The 17,145-nt window shown below is 43.6% G+C and overlaps 1 protein-coding gene across 2 annotated transcripts in view; it reads right to left on the bottom strand.

Annotated features, from left to right (window-relative positions):
• The window catches only part of VEZF1 (vascular endothelial zinc finger 1), a 64,595-nt gene that overhangs the window by 26,062 nt on the left and 21,388 nt on the right, over positions 1 to 17,145 (bottom strand). Inside the window, exons 2-3 of one of the 2 annotated variants that reach the window (XM_029611828.1) lie at positions 15,486 to 16,216; positions 11,875 to 11,983 (exon numbers count right to left, since the gene is read on the bottom strand). In XM_029611828.1, the coding sequence (XP_029467688.1) occupies positions 11,875 to 11,983; positions 15,486 to 16,216 (840 nt within the window). The remainder of the gene's footprint in view (positions 1 to 11,874; positions 11,984 to 15,485; positions 16,217 to 17,145) is intronic. The other variant, XM_029611829.1, reaches the window with a different exon arrangement.

Here is a 17,145-nt window from a genome sequence, read left to right as displayed (position 1 = left end):
TAAACGTTGTTTCCGTAGATAGCAGGATGAATTAGCCATGCTGTCCTGGGATCTGTCAATCAGGTCCGGGAGGCGGAGCTTGATAAAGCAGAGGATAGATCTTTGTTCCCTCTGCGGCTGCGCGTGGGTTCCCGCGCAGGAAGTACAGATTCTCCTCAGTCTGTGATTAAGCAGTGGTAGATCGAAAAATAGTTGATTGCCAGGGAGGAGGGTGGGTCAGCATGGCTAATTCATCCTGCTATCTACGGAAACAACGTTTACGGTAAGCAAACTTGTTTTTTCCCGTCGATAGCAGGGATGAATTAGCCATGCTGTCCTGGGAGTTCCAAGCTCCCAATCACGTTCAGTGTATCTTTTTTTTTTTTTTTTTTTTTTGAACGTGAAATGGTTGTGGCAATCACTTTGTCTGAGCTGTTGCGGATTGTAGGATTATCTGACCTAGCATCGTATCCGCCGAAGCTTGTTGATCCAAGCAGTAATGTGCTGTGAAAGTGTGAAGCGATGTCCAAGTCGCCGCCTTGCATATATCTATGGGCTGAATATTCCTGAGGTGAGCCCACGTGGTTGATAGGGCCCGCACCTGGTGAGCCTTAGGTTTTGGAAGTAATGGTAAGTTCTGTTTGTTATAGCAGAACTGGATGCATTGGATAATCCAGCTCGAAATGGTCCGTTTTGTGACCGGAAGTCCAGGCCCTTTAGGGTCAAAGGACAAAAATAGTTGAGATGGTCGTGAAGCAGCAGCTGTTCTATTTCTGTAATAAGCTAATGCTCTCTTACAATCTAGGGTATGCAGTAATGACTCGCGTTCATTGGCATGCGGCTTTGGAAAAAAGGTTGGTAAGTCAATAGTTTGATATGAAATTGTGACACGACCTTTGGCAGGAAGGAGGGATGCGTCCTTAGTACTACCTTCTGATGGAAAAACTGTAGGTATGGTTCATAATGAACCAATGCCTGTAGTTCGCTTACACGTCTCGTTGAAGTGACTGCGACAAGAAATACTACTTTCCAGGTTAGGTATTTTAAGTGTGCGGATTCCATGGGTTCGAATGGAGAACGCATAAGTTGTTCTAATACTATGTTGATGTTCCATGGAACTGCCGGCTTCTTGTACGGTGGTCTAATGTGGAGCATGCCTTTGAGAAATCGAGCAAGAAGAGGATGAGCCGCTATTGTTACATTATTAACTGGCCTATGGTAGGCTGCAATAGCGCTCAGATGGACTCGAATGGATGCTGTTGCTAAGCCCGCTTCGTATAGGGTGTGCAGATAATCCAGTAATTGTTGAGGCGTGCAATCCACGGGAGAAACCTGGTTCAAAAGACACCATGAGGTATATCTCTTCCACTTGTAACTATAGTTCAATCTAGTGGAGGGTTTCCTGGATTCGAGAAGTATGAGCTGAGCCCTCTGAGAAACTTCTTGTTGTGTTAGCAACCACCTGTCAGCCTCCAGGCTGTCAAATGGAGGGAGGAGTGTAGCGGATGGAGCAGCGTTCCTTGCTCCTGAAGTAGAAGGTCTGGACGATTCGGAAGTCTGATCGGATCGTCCACGGAAAGGCGAAGGAGGTAACTGTACCATGGTTGGCGTGGCCAAGCTGGGGCGATGAGTATCATTTGTGCCCTGTCTGCTATGCACTTTTGTATGGTCCTGGTGATCAGAGGGATCGGTGGAAAGGCATATAGTAGGCCTGAAGACCACGTGATCAGAAAAGCGTCCTGTGCTATCCTGAGCCTGCTGGAATGGATGGAACAGAACTTGGGAAGCTGCGTGTTGTGTTCCGTAGCAAACAGGTCTATTGTCGGAGTTCCCCACTTGTTGAATATGTGGAGAATTACTTCCCCATTGAGGGACCATTCGTGGGGATGAAATATACGACTTAACTTGTCCGCTCTTGTGTTTGCTATTCCTGGCAGATACGTAGCCTGAAGATGGATGCTCTGTTTTTGAGCTAGGTGGAAAATCTGTAGTGTTTCTCTGCACAGGATCCAGGAGCCTGAGCCCCCTTGTTTGTTTATATAGAACATTGCCACTTGATTGTCCGTATATACCATGAGTCTGCGGCCACGCAAGAATGTCTGGAATGCTTGCAACGCCAGTCGAATTGCTCGCAGCTCCAGTAAGTTGATCTGTAGGGATTGTTCTGCTAACGTCCATAATCCCTGCGTCTCGTATACCTGTAGATGTGCTCCCCAGCCCTTTCGGGAAGCGTCTGTCGTGAGGACTGTGTTGTGTATAGGCTGTCGAAAGAGAGCTCCCTTCACTAGGGTGGATGGAAGGAGCCACCAAGCTATGTCCCTGAGCATTTCCCTTGTTAAGAGGATTGACTGAGTGAGAGGCTGCGAATGCTGTTTCCACTGTCGTTTGAGTCCCCACTGTAATCTTCTCATGTGTAATTTGGTATTCGGAACAAGGAAATTGGCTGCCGCCATGTGGCCGAGTATTACTAGTACCTGGCGTGCTGATGTTCTCCGCTTCGTGTGTAACTTCAGTAAGAGCTGTCGTAACTGAAGTTGTCTGTCCTGCGGTAGATATGCTCTGGTTCGCGTAGTGTCCAGATATGCTCCTATAAATTGGAGTTGTTGCGTCGGTTGTAAGTGAGACTTCTGGAAGTTGACTACCAACCCCAATTGTTGCAAGCATTGCAGGATGAGATGTAGGTGAGAGTTGAGCAGTTCTCGGGTCGGAGCTACTACTAGCCAATCGTCCAAATAAGGGAAGATTGTCATTCCCTGTAGTCTGAGGTGAGCCACCACCACTACCATGCACTTGGTGAACACTCTGGGTGCAGCTGATAACCCAAAGGGGAGTACTCTGTACTGGTAATGATTGTGCTGGTAACGAAAGCATAGGTAACGCCAGGAAGAGGGGTGCATTGGAATGTGGGTGTATGCATCCTTCAGGTCGATTGAACACATCCAGTCGTTGGTCTGCAAGAGTGGAAGGATTGACTTCAGGGATACCATTTTGAATTTTTCCTTTACCAGAAATTTGTTGAGTTCGCGTAGATCCAAGATCGGACGTAGGCCGCCTGATTTCTTTGGGATGAGGAAGTATGGGGAATAGAAACCTTGGTTGTGAAAGTTCTTGGGAAGAAGTGCTATGGCCTTTGCTTGACAAAGGAGGGATATCTCCTGTTGAAGCTGTGGGTGAGACCGCAGCTGGTTTGGAGAGGTGAATTGTGGAAGGTGAGGCTTTGACTGAAATGTAGATGATACCCCTGACGTACAATGTCGAGAACCCATTGGTCTGATGTTATATGTTCCCACACTTGTAGACGAGCTTGGATTCGTCCCGGCGGTAGTGATGGATGTGGTGGTGGCATTAGATTCAAAAAGATTGAACCGGCTTAGCTGCCGCCGGTTGTGTCTGGGTTTGTTGACGGGGCGCCCGTTGTTTACCCCTTCGTGGAATTTGAGCTGTGTGTTGGCTAGATTGTGGTCTCTGGTATGTAGAATACGGTTGAGCACGATATCCTTGATAAGAGCGATATGGACGACGTCCATATGACGATCTGCGAGGGTATGGGTAGCCCCATCTGGAAGACTGGTAAGGTTGGTGCGATTGCAGCGACTGTACCGCTAATGCTTCTTCCTTTAGTTTTCCCACCGTCTCCTGTAGTTTGGTGCCGAAAAGGTGTTCTCCTGTGCATGGAAGGTTAGCGAGTTTTTCATGCACATCCTCTCTAATAGAACTGGAACGTAGCCACGCGGTTCTCCGCGCCGCTATGGCTGTGGCCGACGCTCTTGCTGAAGTCTCCATTCCCTCGTACATGGAACGTAGGAGATGCCTTGAGCATTCCTCCATATCATGAAGTGTTTGTGGTAATTTCTCCGCTGTTGTGGAGAGGAATCCTTTAGTGGCCTGTATGCACTCGTACATGTATTGAATCATGTAAAATTGGTGGTGGATGATACGAGTAGTGAGCATTGAATTTTGATAGATTTTCCTCCCAATTTCGTCTAGGTACTTAAGGTCCTTATTGGGGGGATATGTGGCATGAAGCTTTTGTTTTCTAAAGCGCTGCATTGCCGATTCCACCACTACGGACTCGTGAGGCAGTTGAGGGAGTGCGTACGGAGCTTCCTTCTTTATACGGAACTTAATATCTGATTTCCTAGATACGGCCTGCAGAGAGAAGGGAGTTTCCCATGACTTTAACATGAGTTTGTGCAGGAGATCATGAGGCGGAAGGGAGGTGGGTTCCCCCGGTACATCAAAAATTTTAACAGTCCTAGGGTCTCTGCTCTAGGGTCAGGTTCCTTTAGAAATTGTAAATGGAGGATGTTCGCCATCTTTTCTAAAAAGCGAGGATATGACAAGTCCTCCGGGGGAGAGTATGGTTCCGGTTGAGTGTCTGGAACATCCGAGGGATACCCCGTGGATGATGTGGGGGATTCAGTCGGTGATTGGAAGTGTTCTGGTGAGGTCCAATGATGTGGAGAGGGTTGAGGAGTATCTCGATCAGGCGAGGTTAGTGTATCATCCCTGTCAGGCGATGGGGGTGTGTCTTCCGATTCCGGTTGTGTATTCCTGGAATCCTTCCCCAACTTGAATGATGATTCCAATGTGCTATAAAATCCCGCCAAGGATTGGGATAATTGCCAGAACGCATCTTTGGTGGCTTTTGTCATCTCTGGTCTATGGTGGCTTGTACTAGGTCTAGTCGCACCCTTTGGTGTGCTGGAGGTCTTGGATGGAGAAGATGCCTGAGAGGAAGTCACATAAATAGGGGAATGTGATCTCCGTGACCTGGATCGTTTGGATGATCTGGAGGTGGACGGGCTGACCGCCCTGTCCTGTCTGCGTCGATGGTGAGCTTCTCGTCCCTGCATAGCATGTCTCGTTTTTGAGGTATTTGAGTCATGTGAAGACTGCCTCGTGTAGGCCCTAGATTCTCTGGAAGGTGATTTCCTACTACGCTTGTGGGAATGCTCCTTCTGATGTTTTGAGAGGGAGTACCATTCTGGACGTTTTTCCGTATGTTCTGTGACAAACCGTCCCTCTGTGCCTGTCAAGTTCTTCCCTGATTCTCTGTCACTTTTGTAGGAAGAGTCAGGTGAGGCAGGGAGTGGTCGCTTCTTTGGACGTGGTTTTGACCCCAACTCGGAGGTTCTCTTCTTATGTACTCCTGTCTTGTGTGAGGCCGATGGCATTGGTACCTTCTTTGGAGCTGATGTTCCTGGTGAATCAGCCCTGGAGCCTGGTTTCCGCGCCGTTGTCGGCGCCGACGTCTCTTGTGCTGGTATGGTTGCCAGTGATTCCTGTACCGTCGACGGCTCCGATATCTCCTGCGCCCTTGTCGGCGCTGGCATCTTAGACGGCGCCGAAAGAGACGGCGCGTGGTCGGATTTCCCCCGCGCCGAGTAAGTAGATGTCTTCGGCGCCGTCTGCTTCGGAGCTCTATGGTGGGCCGATTTCATCTTGGCCTGGTGGCCTGATCCCGGCGCCGTACGGTGTTTGGAGATCGGCGCCGTTGCACTCGGCGCCGCCTCATGACGTATCTTCGGCGCCGTGAGTGTCCGCGCCCTCGGACTCGGCGCCATCTTCTGCGTCGACTCACTCCGTGGAGTTTCCGGCGCCGTCTTATGTCCTTCTTTGTGCGCCATGTCTGCGCGCTTGTTTGGCGATAGGCCACACTTCGAGTCTCTGCTCGAAATACTGGGCGCTCCGTGTTTTTTGGGAAAAACAGAGCCCTGTTTTCCTACCTTCTTGTCACTGGGGCGTGTGGTGTCCGACGACGCCGTCCTTGGAGCGGAATACTTCAACTTTTTCACCGGGCCCGGTGAAGAGTGTACCTCAGAGGGGTCTGAGGTACTTAGAAGTTCTTGTAAGCGATACGCTCGCTGTCGCTTGGCTCTGGGAGACATTTTGGAGCAGAATTCGCAGTTCGGGACATCATGGCTACCGCCGAGGCATCGGTAACACCGGTCATGGCCATCCGTGACCGACATCACCTTACCACAGCGGCAGCGCTTGAAGCCCGATTTTGACATTCTGAGGAGAGTGTTGGCTCCGCGTGCGATCCCGCGCGCGGAAAGAACAGACTGAGGAGAATCTGTACTTCCTGCGCGGGAACCCACGCGCAGCCGCAGAGGGAACAAAGATCTATCCTCTGCTTTATCAAGCTCCGCCTCCCGGACCTGATTGACAGATCCCAGGACAGCATGGCTAATTCATCCCTGCTATCGACGGGAAAAAAAGCCCTTAATTTTCCAAAAAATAGAACACTTTTAGCTGACAATTTATAGTTTAAAAGACATCGCAATCTATTACTCAAAAAAAAAAAAAAAAAGCTAAGAACATAAGAATTGCCATACTGGGACAGGGTCCATCAAGCCCAGGGTCCTGTTTCCAAGAGTGGCCAATCCAGGTCACAAGTACCTGGCAAGATCCCAAACAGTAAATAGATCCGATGCTGCTATTGCAGTGATAAGCAATGGCGATTCCCCAAGTCTACTTAAGTTAATAATATATAGGCTTCTCCTCCAGGAACTTATCCAAACCTTTTTTTTTTAAACCCAGCTACACTAAATGCCTTAACCACATCCTCCGGCAATGAATTCCAAAGCTTAATTAAAACAAATTCTCTCCAATTTGTTTTAATTTTGCTACTTACCCAATTCATGGACTGTCCCTTAGTTTTTGTATTTTTGAAAGAGTAAACTGATTTACACTTGTGTTCTATTCCACTCATGATTTTATAGACCTCTATCATATCCCCCCTCAGCTGTCTTTTCTCCAAGCTGAACAGCCCTAACCTATTTAGCTTTTCCTCATAGGGGAGCTGTTCCATCATTTTTAGCATTTTGGTAGCCCTTCTCTATACCTTTTCCAATACAACTATATCTTTTTTTGAGATGCGGTTAACAGAACGGAAAATCCAGATGCAGCCTCACTATGAAGCGATACAGAGGCATTATGACATTGTCCGTTTTATTCAACTGGATCCTTTTCCTGTTTAGTAATTCCTATTATGGAACCTAACTGAAACTAAAGTGGGTGTTACTTTTCCCTGTCCACATTAAATTGCATCTGAATGCCCGTTCTTCCAATCTCACAAGGTCCTGCAATTTTTCACAATCTGCTTCTGATTTAACAACTTGGAATAATTTTGTGTCATCTGCAAATCTGATCACTTAACTCACTGTTCCCCTTTCTAGATCATATATAAATATACTAAAAAGCACCAGTCCCAGTATAGATCCCTATGGCACACCACTGTTACCCTTCTCCACTGAGAAAATGAACTATTTAGTCCTATTATGTTTCCTATATTTTAACCAGTTTGTAAGCCATAATAGGACATTGCCTCCTATCCCGTGACTTTTTAATTTTCTCAAGAGTCTCTCATGGAGGACTTCTGAAAACCCAAATATACTACATCCACCTGCTTACCATTATCTACATGTTTATTAAGCCCTTCAAAAAAATGTAGCAGATTTGTGAGGCAAGACTTCACTTGTGAAAATCCATGCTGGCTGTGTCTCATTAAACCATATATTTCTATATGTTCTATGTATTTTGTTCTTTAGAATAGTTCCATGATTTTTCCTGGCACTGAAGTCAGACTCTACAGTTTCCTGGATCACTCCTGGAGCCCTTTGTAAAGATCAGGGTTACATTGGCCACCCACCAATCTTTGGGTACAATAGACAATTTCAATGATAGGTGACAAATTACTAGTAATAGATCCTCAATTTCATTTTTTTAGTTCTTTCAGAACTTTGAGGTGTATACCATCTGGTCCAGGTGATTTGCTATTCTTTAGTTTTTCCAAATCTGCCTTATTACATCTTCCAGCTTCACTGCAATTTGTTTCAGTTCTTCTGAATGATCACCATTGAATCGAGTTTCTGGCATGGGTATCTCCCCTACAACCTCTTCAGTAAACACCAAAGCAAAGAATTCATTTAGACTCTCCACAAAAGCCTTATTTTCCATAAGTGCCCTTGAACTGCTTAATCATCTACATGGTTCAACTGACTCCCTCACATGTTTCCTGCTTCAGATGTATTTTTAAAAGTTTTTGTCATGAAGTTTTGCATCTACGGTCAGCTTCTTTTCAAATTCTCTTTTAGCCAGCCTTATCAATGCTTTACATATATCTTGTCAATGTTTATGCTTTTTCCTATTCAGCTAGATCCTTTTTCAATTTTTTTTAAAGAAGCTCTTTTGGCTAAAAATATCCTCTTTCACTCACTTTTTAACCATGCTGGCAGTGATCTGGCCTTCCTAACAATTTTTATTTAATGCCTGGAATATATTGGGTCTGGGCTTCCAAGAAGGTATTTTTAAACAATGACCACACCTGATGTAAACTCTTAACTTTTGTAACTGCACCTTTCAATTTTTTCAATTTTCTTCATTTTATCAAAGTCTCCCCTTTTGAAAGTTTAATGCTAGAGCTGTAGATTTATATAGTGTCCTTCCTCCAATCATTAAGTCAAATTTGATCATACTATGATCACGGTTACTGATCGGCCCTCCACTGTTACCCCTCACACCAAATCCTGTGTTCCACTAGAATTAGGTCTAAAATGGTTCTCTCTTTCATCGGTTCCCAGACCAACTACTCTATGACGCTGTCATTTATTTCATCTAGAAACTTTACTTCCTTTGCATATCCTGATGTTACCCCAATATTGACTGGACAATGTAATTGAAATCTCCCATTACTGTGCAGCCAAATTTCTTAGCTTCCCTAATCTCTGTTAGCAGTTCATCATCTGTCCATTTTGGCCAGATGGACAGAAGTATACCCCCACCGCTATACTCTTCACCATCACACATGGGAATTTCTATGCATAAAGATTCTACTGTCTCCTTCAGGATCTTTATCTTGTTGGACTCTGTCATCCCTAATATAAAGGACCACCCTCCACCACGTTGATCGACCCTATCACTGCGATACTTTATTTAAAATATTTTTGTCCGCTTATAAAGATAATCAATCTAAGCGGATCACACCTTAACATACAGCAGTAAATTCACATAAAATTATTTATACCCTGGTATAGCAATGTTCCATTGGTTATCCTCCTTCTACCTGGTCTCCAAGATGCCAATTATGTCTACCTCTTCAATCAGTGCTATATATTCTAAGTCTTCCATATTGCTTTTTAGACTTCTGGCATTAGCATGTAGATATTTTAAAGTATGTTTTTAGTTTGTATTCATCTACTTATCAGTTGGATAGGAGTAACATAGCTACATGGGCTACTTTTATTGGAACCTCTCTATTGGGTTGCCCTAACTCCTGTTATTTTAGTATCCTTTGAAGATACCTCCCTCTGAGCCATGCACTGCTGAGCGACTGCTGGCTTTCCCCTCATGTCCTAGTTTAAAAGCTACTCTCTCTCCTTTTTGAAGGTAAGCACCAGTAGCCTGGTTCCACCCTGTTTAAGATAGAGCCCATCCTTTCGGACTAGGTTCCTCCTTACCCAAAATGTTGCCCAGTTCCTAACAAAACTCAAGCCCTCTTTCCTGCACAATCATCTCATCCACTCAGTGAGATTCTGGAGCTCTGCGGTGGAACAGGAGCATTCTAGAGAATGCTACCTTGAAGGTTCTGGATTTCAACTTTCTACCTAAATTTGATTTCCAGAACCTTCCTATGTCTTTGGTGCCCACATGAACCACAACAGCCTGCTCCTCCCCAGAACTGTGTAAAATCCTGCTGCTGGATGCATGAGGTCCACCACCTTCACACCAGGCAGGTAAGTTACCAAGCAATCCTCATGTTCAGCAGCCACCTACCTATCTAGATTTCTAATAAATCGAATTACCAACTATGATGGTCAACCTAACCCTTCTTCTCCTGGGTATTAACTAGCCCTTGGAGACTCATCCTCTTGCGAGAAGATAATGTATCATCTGGAGGGCAAGACCTTGCTACAGGATCAATTCCTGCAACACCAGAGTAATGCTCTCCAAACAGATGATATTGCTCCTCTCCAAAGCAATACAGGAGCTGCCAGATTGGAGTTGGGACCTGCTACTATGTCCCTAAAGGTCTACTCTATATATCTGTCTGCCTCAGTTCCTCCAGGTCTGCCACTCTAGCCTCCAGATATCAAGCTCATTTTCTTAGAGCTAGGAGCTCTTTGCACTGGGCACACACATACAACCTCTAACCAGCTAGGTTGAGAGGGTAAAAGTTTAGCATATTTACATATTCATGAAAATCCATGAGCAATAATTTTCTCTGGAATTTGGAAGTGGGAGGCGTTTGTTTGCATGTGAAGGGCACCCTACTGCCCTCCAGCCCAGTATGGAGTCTTCATGCTAAGTTCCATAGCAGCAGCTTGGACCATTGCTGGGGTGGGAATAAAATGTTCTCTTGATGTGCACCCACGGCAACCAGAGTTACATGCACATCCTAGAGATGTTTTGTTCAAAACTAACATTACTTATCTATGAAGTGTGTACTGTAATTTAGATGGTTTTAGAATTCATAATTTTAGATTGTTTATTGTACTTTTACTGTTGTAATCTGCTTAGCATGGGATCCCATTATATGTGGAATATAAATTGTTTTAATAAATAATAATAAATGTAGCTAGGTTAAAGCACAAACAATCCTCAAGAAAAGCCACAAACCATATCCTTCCCTGCATTTGACTATCAGTTTTACTAATAGAGTATCATCTTTAGACCTATTTGCAAAATTTTCATCAATGCTCATTTGGGGTGGAAAACTGGCTGAGATTGTATATATTTGTAAGTTGTAACTCAGTATAAAACAGACATTCAGATCTCCTATTAGTCTCTCCCCTAACCTCCCCCCATAAAAATAAGAACAGATCCAACAAACTGGCTTCACATAGTAAGCCATGTTATAAACATGAGTACCTTTCCAGCAAATGCAATGAATCAGTTACTCAAAACATAATCCTGTTATTCCTATGGATCTTCAGCTGGTGAACTTTACACTCAGTATAAAAGAATTTATTTCATATTAAAATACATCAGTTTAATAATGCATGTTAGGTGATTGGCAAACACCAACCACAGGAACAGCTATCTTCAATTCTGCTGCTCGCTCTGCACCATGAACCTGATTTTCTAAAGATTTCCTCCAATTCTGTATCTACAGAAAAAGACCCAAAGGGCTGAAAGGTCTATTTTGCATCAGTAATGAGGTTTACCAATAATATGTTTACAGCTGAAAACATGGCTTTATTCCTGTCAGGGAGGTTAATGGTTGGTGTTCAGGATCTATGATGTGATTTATTTTTTTTGTTTTTGCAACTGTATTATGTTGCAAGATGTTGAACACCACTGATTTGTCTTTTTGGTCTGAAAGCGGTACATAAAAGTTTCTAAACAAAAAATTTTGACCATGGCTACAGCAAGTACAGTAACTAACATTTAGCCTGAGTCGTTACATGCCTAAACGTATTCATATTGTTAAACAATTTCACCGACACAGAAAGCAGACTCTTTATACCATCATCAACAGGGATCATTAAATATTACTTGTGAACAACTTGTGGGGTGAAGAGTTTGCTGTATCTTTGTGGTTCTCCAGTTTTGGCTTTTTATTCTAGAGGTTTCTCCACGCTAAAGCCATTTCAAAAACTATTTTCCCCCTTCAGTGATCGAGTGTTAGCACACTTGTCCTGGAGTGCTAGCAGCCGCAGGACTAGTCCTCATGAATAGGAACCATTATTAGCTGTAATAAATGGCCTTATCATGTTACACTGGAAGGAAAGCATTTCAGACAGATGTCATCAGCTTTAAAAAAAAAAAAAAGAAAAAGACAGTAACACTTGCAGTAGTCATATTTAGGGACAAAATGAATGGTATTCAGTTCCAATACTGAAACTTAACTGGTGCTAGTGTACTGGGCATGATCAATGTTCTCCTTACTTGGCATTTGAAGGGTCTCTCCGTAGAATGGACATGCTTCACGTGACAACTTAAGTGATCAGGTCTGTGAAGAGACAGAAAGTCGTCACCAACTTTACACCTGCAAAATCTTAAACAATTCAGAGACTGAGTCAATAATAGTGTAGTTTATTTTATTGTTATTTGTTAATTGTATTTTGTGTTTATTATGCATGTTTCTCTAGACACTGCCTTGGGTGAGTTTTTGAATCAGGGAAGCAGTTAAAGTTTAAACAAGCGTATGGTATTATCAATATTCACACTTTTATGGTACAAGATTTTGCAAACTGTGCAATCAATGGAAATCGGAAGTATAAAATATAGCAAACAATTCTACAGTACATCACAAGGTCATACCTGTAAGCACCATCCAATGTGAAACAAAAAAAATATTCTAATTGTCCCTTCTGTATATTCTAGTGCATCCCTTATTCTATCCAGAGGGTATCCCCTCCCCAGTCTCTCCCACTTCAGATATATGTCCCTTTTCACTTTCAAAGTGGGATAAGGACTAACACTTATTTGTGAGCCTCCCAGGACTCAATTTTCCTCCCATTTATACCAGCCAAAAATTATTATAAAACATCTGTTGCCTGAATGGATTCACTACACACAGAAAATATTCAAAGGTTCCTAATTGTATAAGAAAAGGACCCTTTCCAGCTCTTTAATTTTAATTAAGTTCACCTATGAAAAATATTTAGGAAGACTTAAACTATCTAAATACATTTTTTGAGTCAGGGAACTTAATTTTCTTTTGCTTTTTTTGGTTATTTTGCTATATAACTTTTTCTTTGCTTCTTTCCTTTGATTTTTTTTTTTTTTTTAATTTTTAACTTTTCTTTGCTCTCCCTTTCCTCTTCTCTCACTTCCAGGCACAGTAACCCTTATCTGGATAATTTTAGGACTACCTTATGGCACAACCAGCGTTAGATGGACAAGTTAGCCCGCTTTCCCCCTGTACCCCTCCCAAGTCTGGTGGCTTCTAGATTTTTGGGCTGGCTCCTCAATCCAAAGAAAAATTTGTCAAGGCTTGCATTCGGCAATAGGAAGAGTTTTTAAAAATGGTTTTCTTCCCCTAAGAAATCTAATTTCTTGTCAACACACTCTCTGCAAGCTGGAAAGTGATCCTCTACTCCAATGCTCCTCACGCTGCTTTCTCCACAACACACACATAAAAGCACAATGTAACCTAATAAGCAATGTCGATTCAAAACAACTATTTAGCTGTCTTTCATTTCATTAAGACTACTACTCCACTGTGCTCAAAACAGCAATCTGCACATTGCTTCCTCTGTATCGCTTACTTGGGTATACAAATATAACTAATTCAAATTTTCTTTTTTTGATTCAGTTACTTTGTGTTGTCACATTTTCTTAGAATAAAAGAGGGGCACATGCTATTATGATCGCACCTCCTTCAGATATAGATTTTTACCCGGCAGCTCCTGCTTGCTCCTTTGTACTTGCAGCTCAATCGGAACCAGGGCTGGGATCATGGTGCTGTGACCCTGAATTCACAATTACTCATGAATTTTACCCCTATGTTATATCCCCTCCCAACATACTTCATTTGGTCATTGAAGAGGAAGTCCTTGGCCAGGACCATACACCAGATCTCCTTCCAGAACTCAGCATCATGGGACCAAATATTTGGCCACTAGGTGTCACCTTTGAGCAGTGGCATCCACTCCCAGCCCTCGAGGGCCACCAACAGGTCAGGTTTTCAGGATATTTCCAATCAATATCGGGCCGATACAGTAAAGTCCACAGGAGAGCGAACGAACGCCCACTCTCCTGTGCGTGCGATTCTGTATGCTAATTAGGCCCGGCGGTAAAAACAGGCAAAAGGAGGCGCTAGGGACACTAGCGCGTCCCTAGCGCCTCCTTTTGGACCAGAGCAGCGGCTGTCAGCGGGTTTGACAGCCAACGCTCAATTTTGCCGGCGTCTGTTCTCGAGCCCGCCGACAGCCACGGGTTCGGAAACCGGATGCCAGCAAAATTGCTGGTTTGCGACCCACGAGCTGACTTCAAATTTTATTTTATTTTACTTTTTTAAACTTTTGGGACCTCCAACTTAATATCGCCATGATATTAAGTCGAAGGGTGCACAGAAAAGCAGTTTTTACTGCTTTTCTGTGCACTTTCCCGGTGCTCGAAGAAATGAGCACCTACCTTTGGGTAGGCGCTAATTTCTGAAAGTAAAATGTGCGGCTTGGCTGCACATTTTACTTTCTGAATCGCGCGGGAATACCTAATAGGGCCATCAACATGCATTAGCATGTTGCGGGCGCTATTAGGTTCGGGGGGCTTGGACGTGCGTTTTCGGCCCCTTACTGAAAAAGGGGTAACACTAGCGTGTCGAAAACGCGCGTCCAATGGAGGGTTAACAGTGCGCTCTGATGGAGCGCACTGTACTGTATCGGCCCGTATAAGATGAGAGACTGGCATGCAATGGAGGCAGTGAGCATACAAGTCTCTCATATACATATTCATTACAGATATTCTGAAAACCCAACCTGTTGATGGCCTTCGAAGGCTGGGAGTCAATATCACTGCCCTTGGGCAATGACCATGACTCCTCCCCTGCAGTGCCCCCACCCCTTGGGGGCTGTGAACACTACCTCTACAGCATCTTTGGCCGGTTGGGTAAAATCAAACAAGGGATCTTCTGCAGGCCAGTGAGTAGCATCTGCCACCAAGCAAGCCAGCACACATCACCTCAATTTTAAAATCGCTCTTTAAGCTATCTTCACGTTACTGTGTTGCTAGCCAGAGTGAAAACTTTCTAATGGCAGTCACAAAAAAAATATATTGGGCCAGCAGTTTCCACCAGTAGATATCTACATGACCACCAATCTCCAGTAGTAGTATGGAGAAATCCAGTGGCAAATAAAAATGTGTTTGCAGGACCACGTTCTGCTTAAAAATCAGATATTTCTGGAGATGAACAGCAGAGGAGCATCATCATTTACCTAGAAGTGCAACCCCGGGGATGACTGAATGGGAAACTTTAAAATATCTCATACACATTCTCCTGAAGAATGAAACAAACAAATAGATGTTTTTGTTTTAAAATCTAGTATTTAGAATGGTCTACTTTTAAATTTAAACTTTTTTGAATTTTAAAAGCAGCTGTAGTACCAGAAACACTTTGCAAAGAACTTGGGTCAGCAGTTAGAACAAAACCATTAAGATTTCCTTGCTCTAGTCTTATTTTTGTAACACTCCCAGGAAGAAGTATTTGAAACTTAAAAAAATTCTTCTGCTAGCCACTTCCAATATTATGAAGCCAATTCATTGAGCTGGCTGCTGCCATTATCAGAACCATGTGTTATCACACCTGAAGTAAGAATACAGTATAAACAGCTTAAGAGTGCCTTTGAGAAAGAAGCTTTACTAATTTTTTTTTGTATTTATTATTTTAACAAATCTCAAGCCCATTAAAAAAAAAAAAAGCAAACTCTGCAGCCACACAAAAATAAATTATAAAAAATAGAATCTCTGGATAAAGAGAAAATAAATCAACAAGACAGAAATGGGCAATGTCATCTTTAAAACTAGCAACTTGCATAAAATTTGCTCACTGTTACCTGGAGAAGCCTTTTCCACAAACACTGCAGGTATATGGTTTCGTTATTCCTCCCTCATGAGATCTGACGTGGTAGGTCATCCGATCCTTCCTCTTGAAGCGTTGGTTGCAAATGTGACATTCAAACGGCTTTTCGTCTGAGTGGGACAGCTTGTGCCGGTTGAGATGGTAGACATCGCGGAAGGCCTTCCCACACATCTCACATGGGTGATTCTTTTTCACGGGTTTGCTGGGCTTCTTCACAGTCTGTGTCACGGGCATAGCGACTGGGGTGCTTGTAATACTAGTACTGCTGCTGCTAGGGTTAGCAGCCGAAGAAGATGTAGTGACTGTTGACAGGATTCCCGCAATGGTCGAGACCAGTGAAGTTCTGCTGTTGTCCCCAGCGAGGGTTGACATAAGGGGTACCACCGTGGTAGGCGTTTTCTTTGGTCGGGACACCAATTTTATGCCCGTGTGGCAAGACTCATGGCGTCTCAAATGGTAACTGTCCCTGAACGCTTTGCTGCAATAAGTACACACAAAGGAGGTTTTGGGCTTCTCCTTTTTCACCACAACCATTTCCTTGATTGGTTCTGCTGGTGGCGGTGGTTTCTGAGTTATGGGTATGGGCAGTATGGGTTTCTGATCAATAGGCTCAACAGGAGAACCCAGGAGAGGCAGCAGGCTGTTCTGAGCCGCCTGCTGTTGGTGATGGTGATGGTGGTGGTGATGGTGAGAGGCTTCATGCGCCTAAAAAACCAAAACATTCAGACTTAAGAAAATATCCTCACAGGCAGTATATGCAAAACTCTTGCATGATGTCAAAAGTATTAGAAGACAAGACTGTACTGATAACCTTCAGGCACAAAATCAAGACAGGCAAAAAAAAAAAAAAAAAAATTATATTTGGGGGTGAAGCTGTATATTTTATATAATATATCCCATCATGTGCTAATATGCTGATCATGCGCCAGGCTATGTCTCTGGTATTCTCATGGACTGCTCGTGTTTGTAGGTGTGTGTGTGTATACACATACAAACACACACACACACACACTCTACAGGTTTGTTTGCTTTTTTTGGCCACTGGTGAAATAAACCTTCCATTTTCTGTGGAGTTGTTGGTGTTCTGATGATACTATCGGAAGAGATCAACCAAACAGCTGTACGTTCTACGTTTATTCGCGTAAATGCAGCAGCATGGAGTCTCATTTTGCTGCTTTGTTATGGCCTGTTTTTCATCATTTCTTAAAACCATGCCTGGGTGCATTTCAGAAAGAGCTCCTGCTGTTCCTCCCCTGACTCTCTGAAGTCAAAGGGCTTCAGGAGCCTGCAGGGCTGCCAACCACTCTCCACGTTTCATGGCAGCCCTGACAGCAGAATCTCGTACAATCTTACCATACTTTTTTTTTTTTTGTAAGTAATGACCTTCCCTCCCATCATTTCCAAATTGTCACCCTTTTCAAATGTCAAGTACTATAGAAGATGATAATTAATTTTACCAGTGTGGCTCCCTACTCCTGACTCATGTTTGGTTCCTACAACAAAAGTACCATGACATCCTCAACTACAAAGCACCATAGATCTTCAGGGCTCTGGGTACCTGAGAGGCTTGCTCACCTGTCACCATCTTAAAGCTCTTCCAAAGGAAGCACCAAAAAGTCATTTAAAAAAAAAAA

This window comes from Rhinatrema bivittatum, chromosome 8 (genome assembly GCF_901001135.1).
Source record: "Rhinatrema bivittatum chromosome 8, aRhiBiv1.1, whole genome shotgun sequence".
Taxonomy (NCBI): domain Eukaryota; kingdom Metazoa; phylum Chordata; class Amphibia; order Gymnophiona; family Rhinatrematidae; genus Rhinatrema; species Rhinatrema bivittatum.
This window is presented reverse-complemented; position numbering and strand designations above follow the sequence as displayed.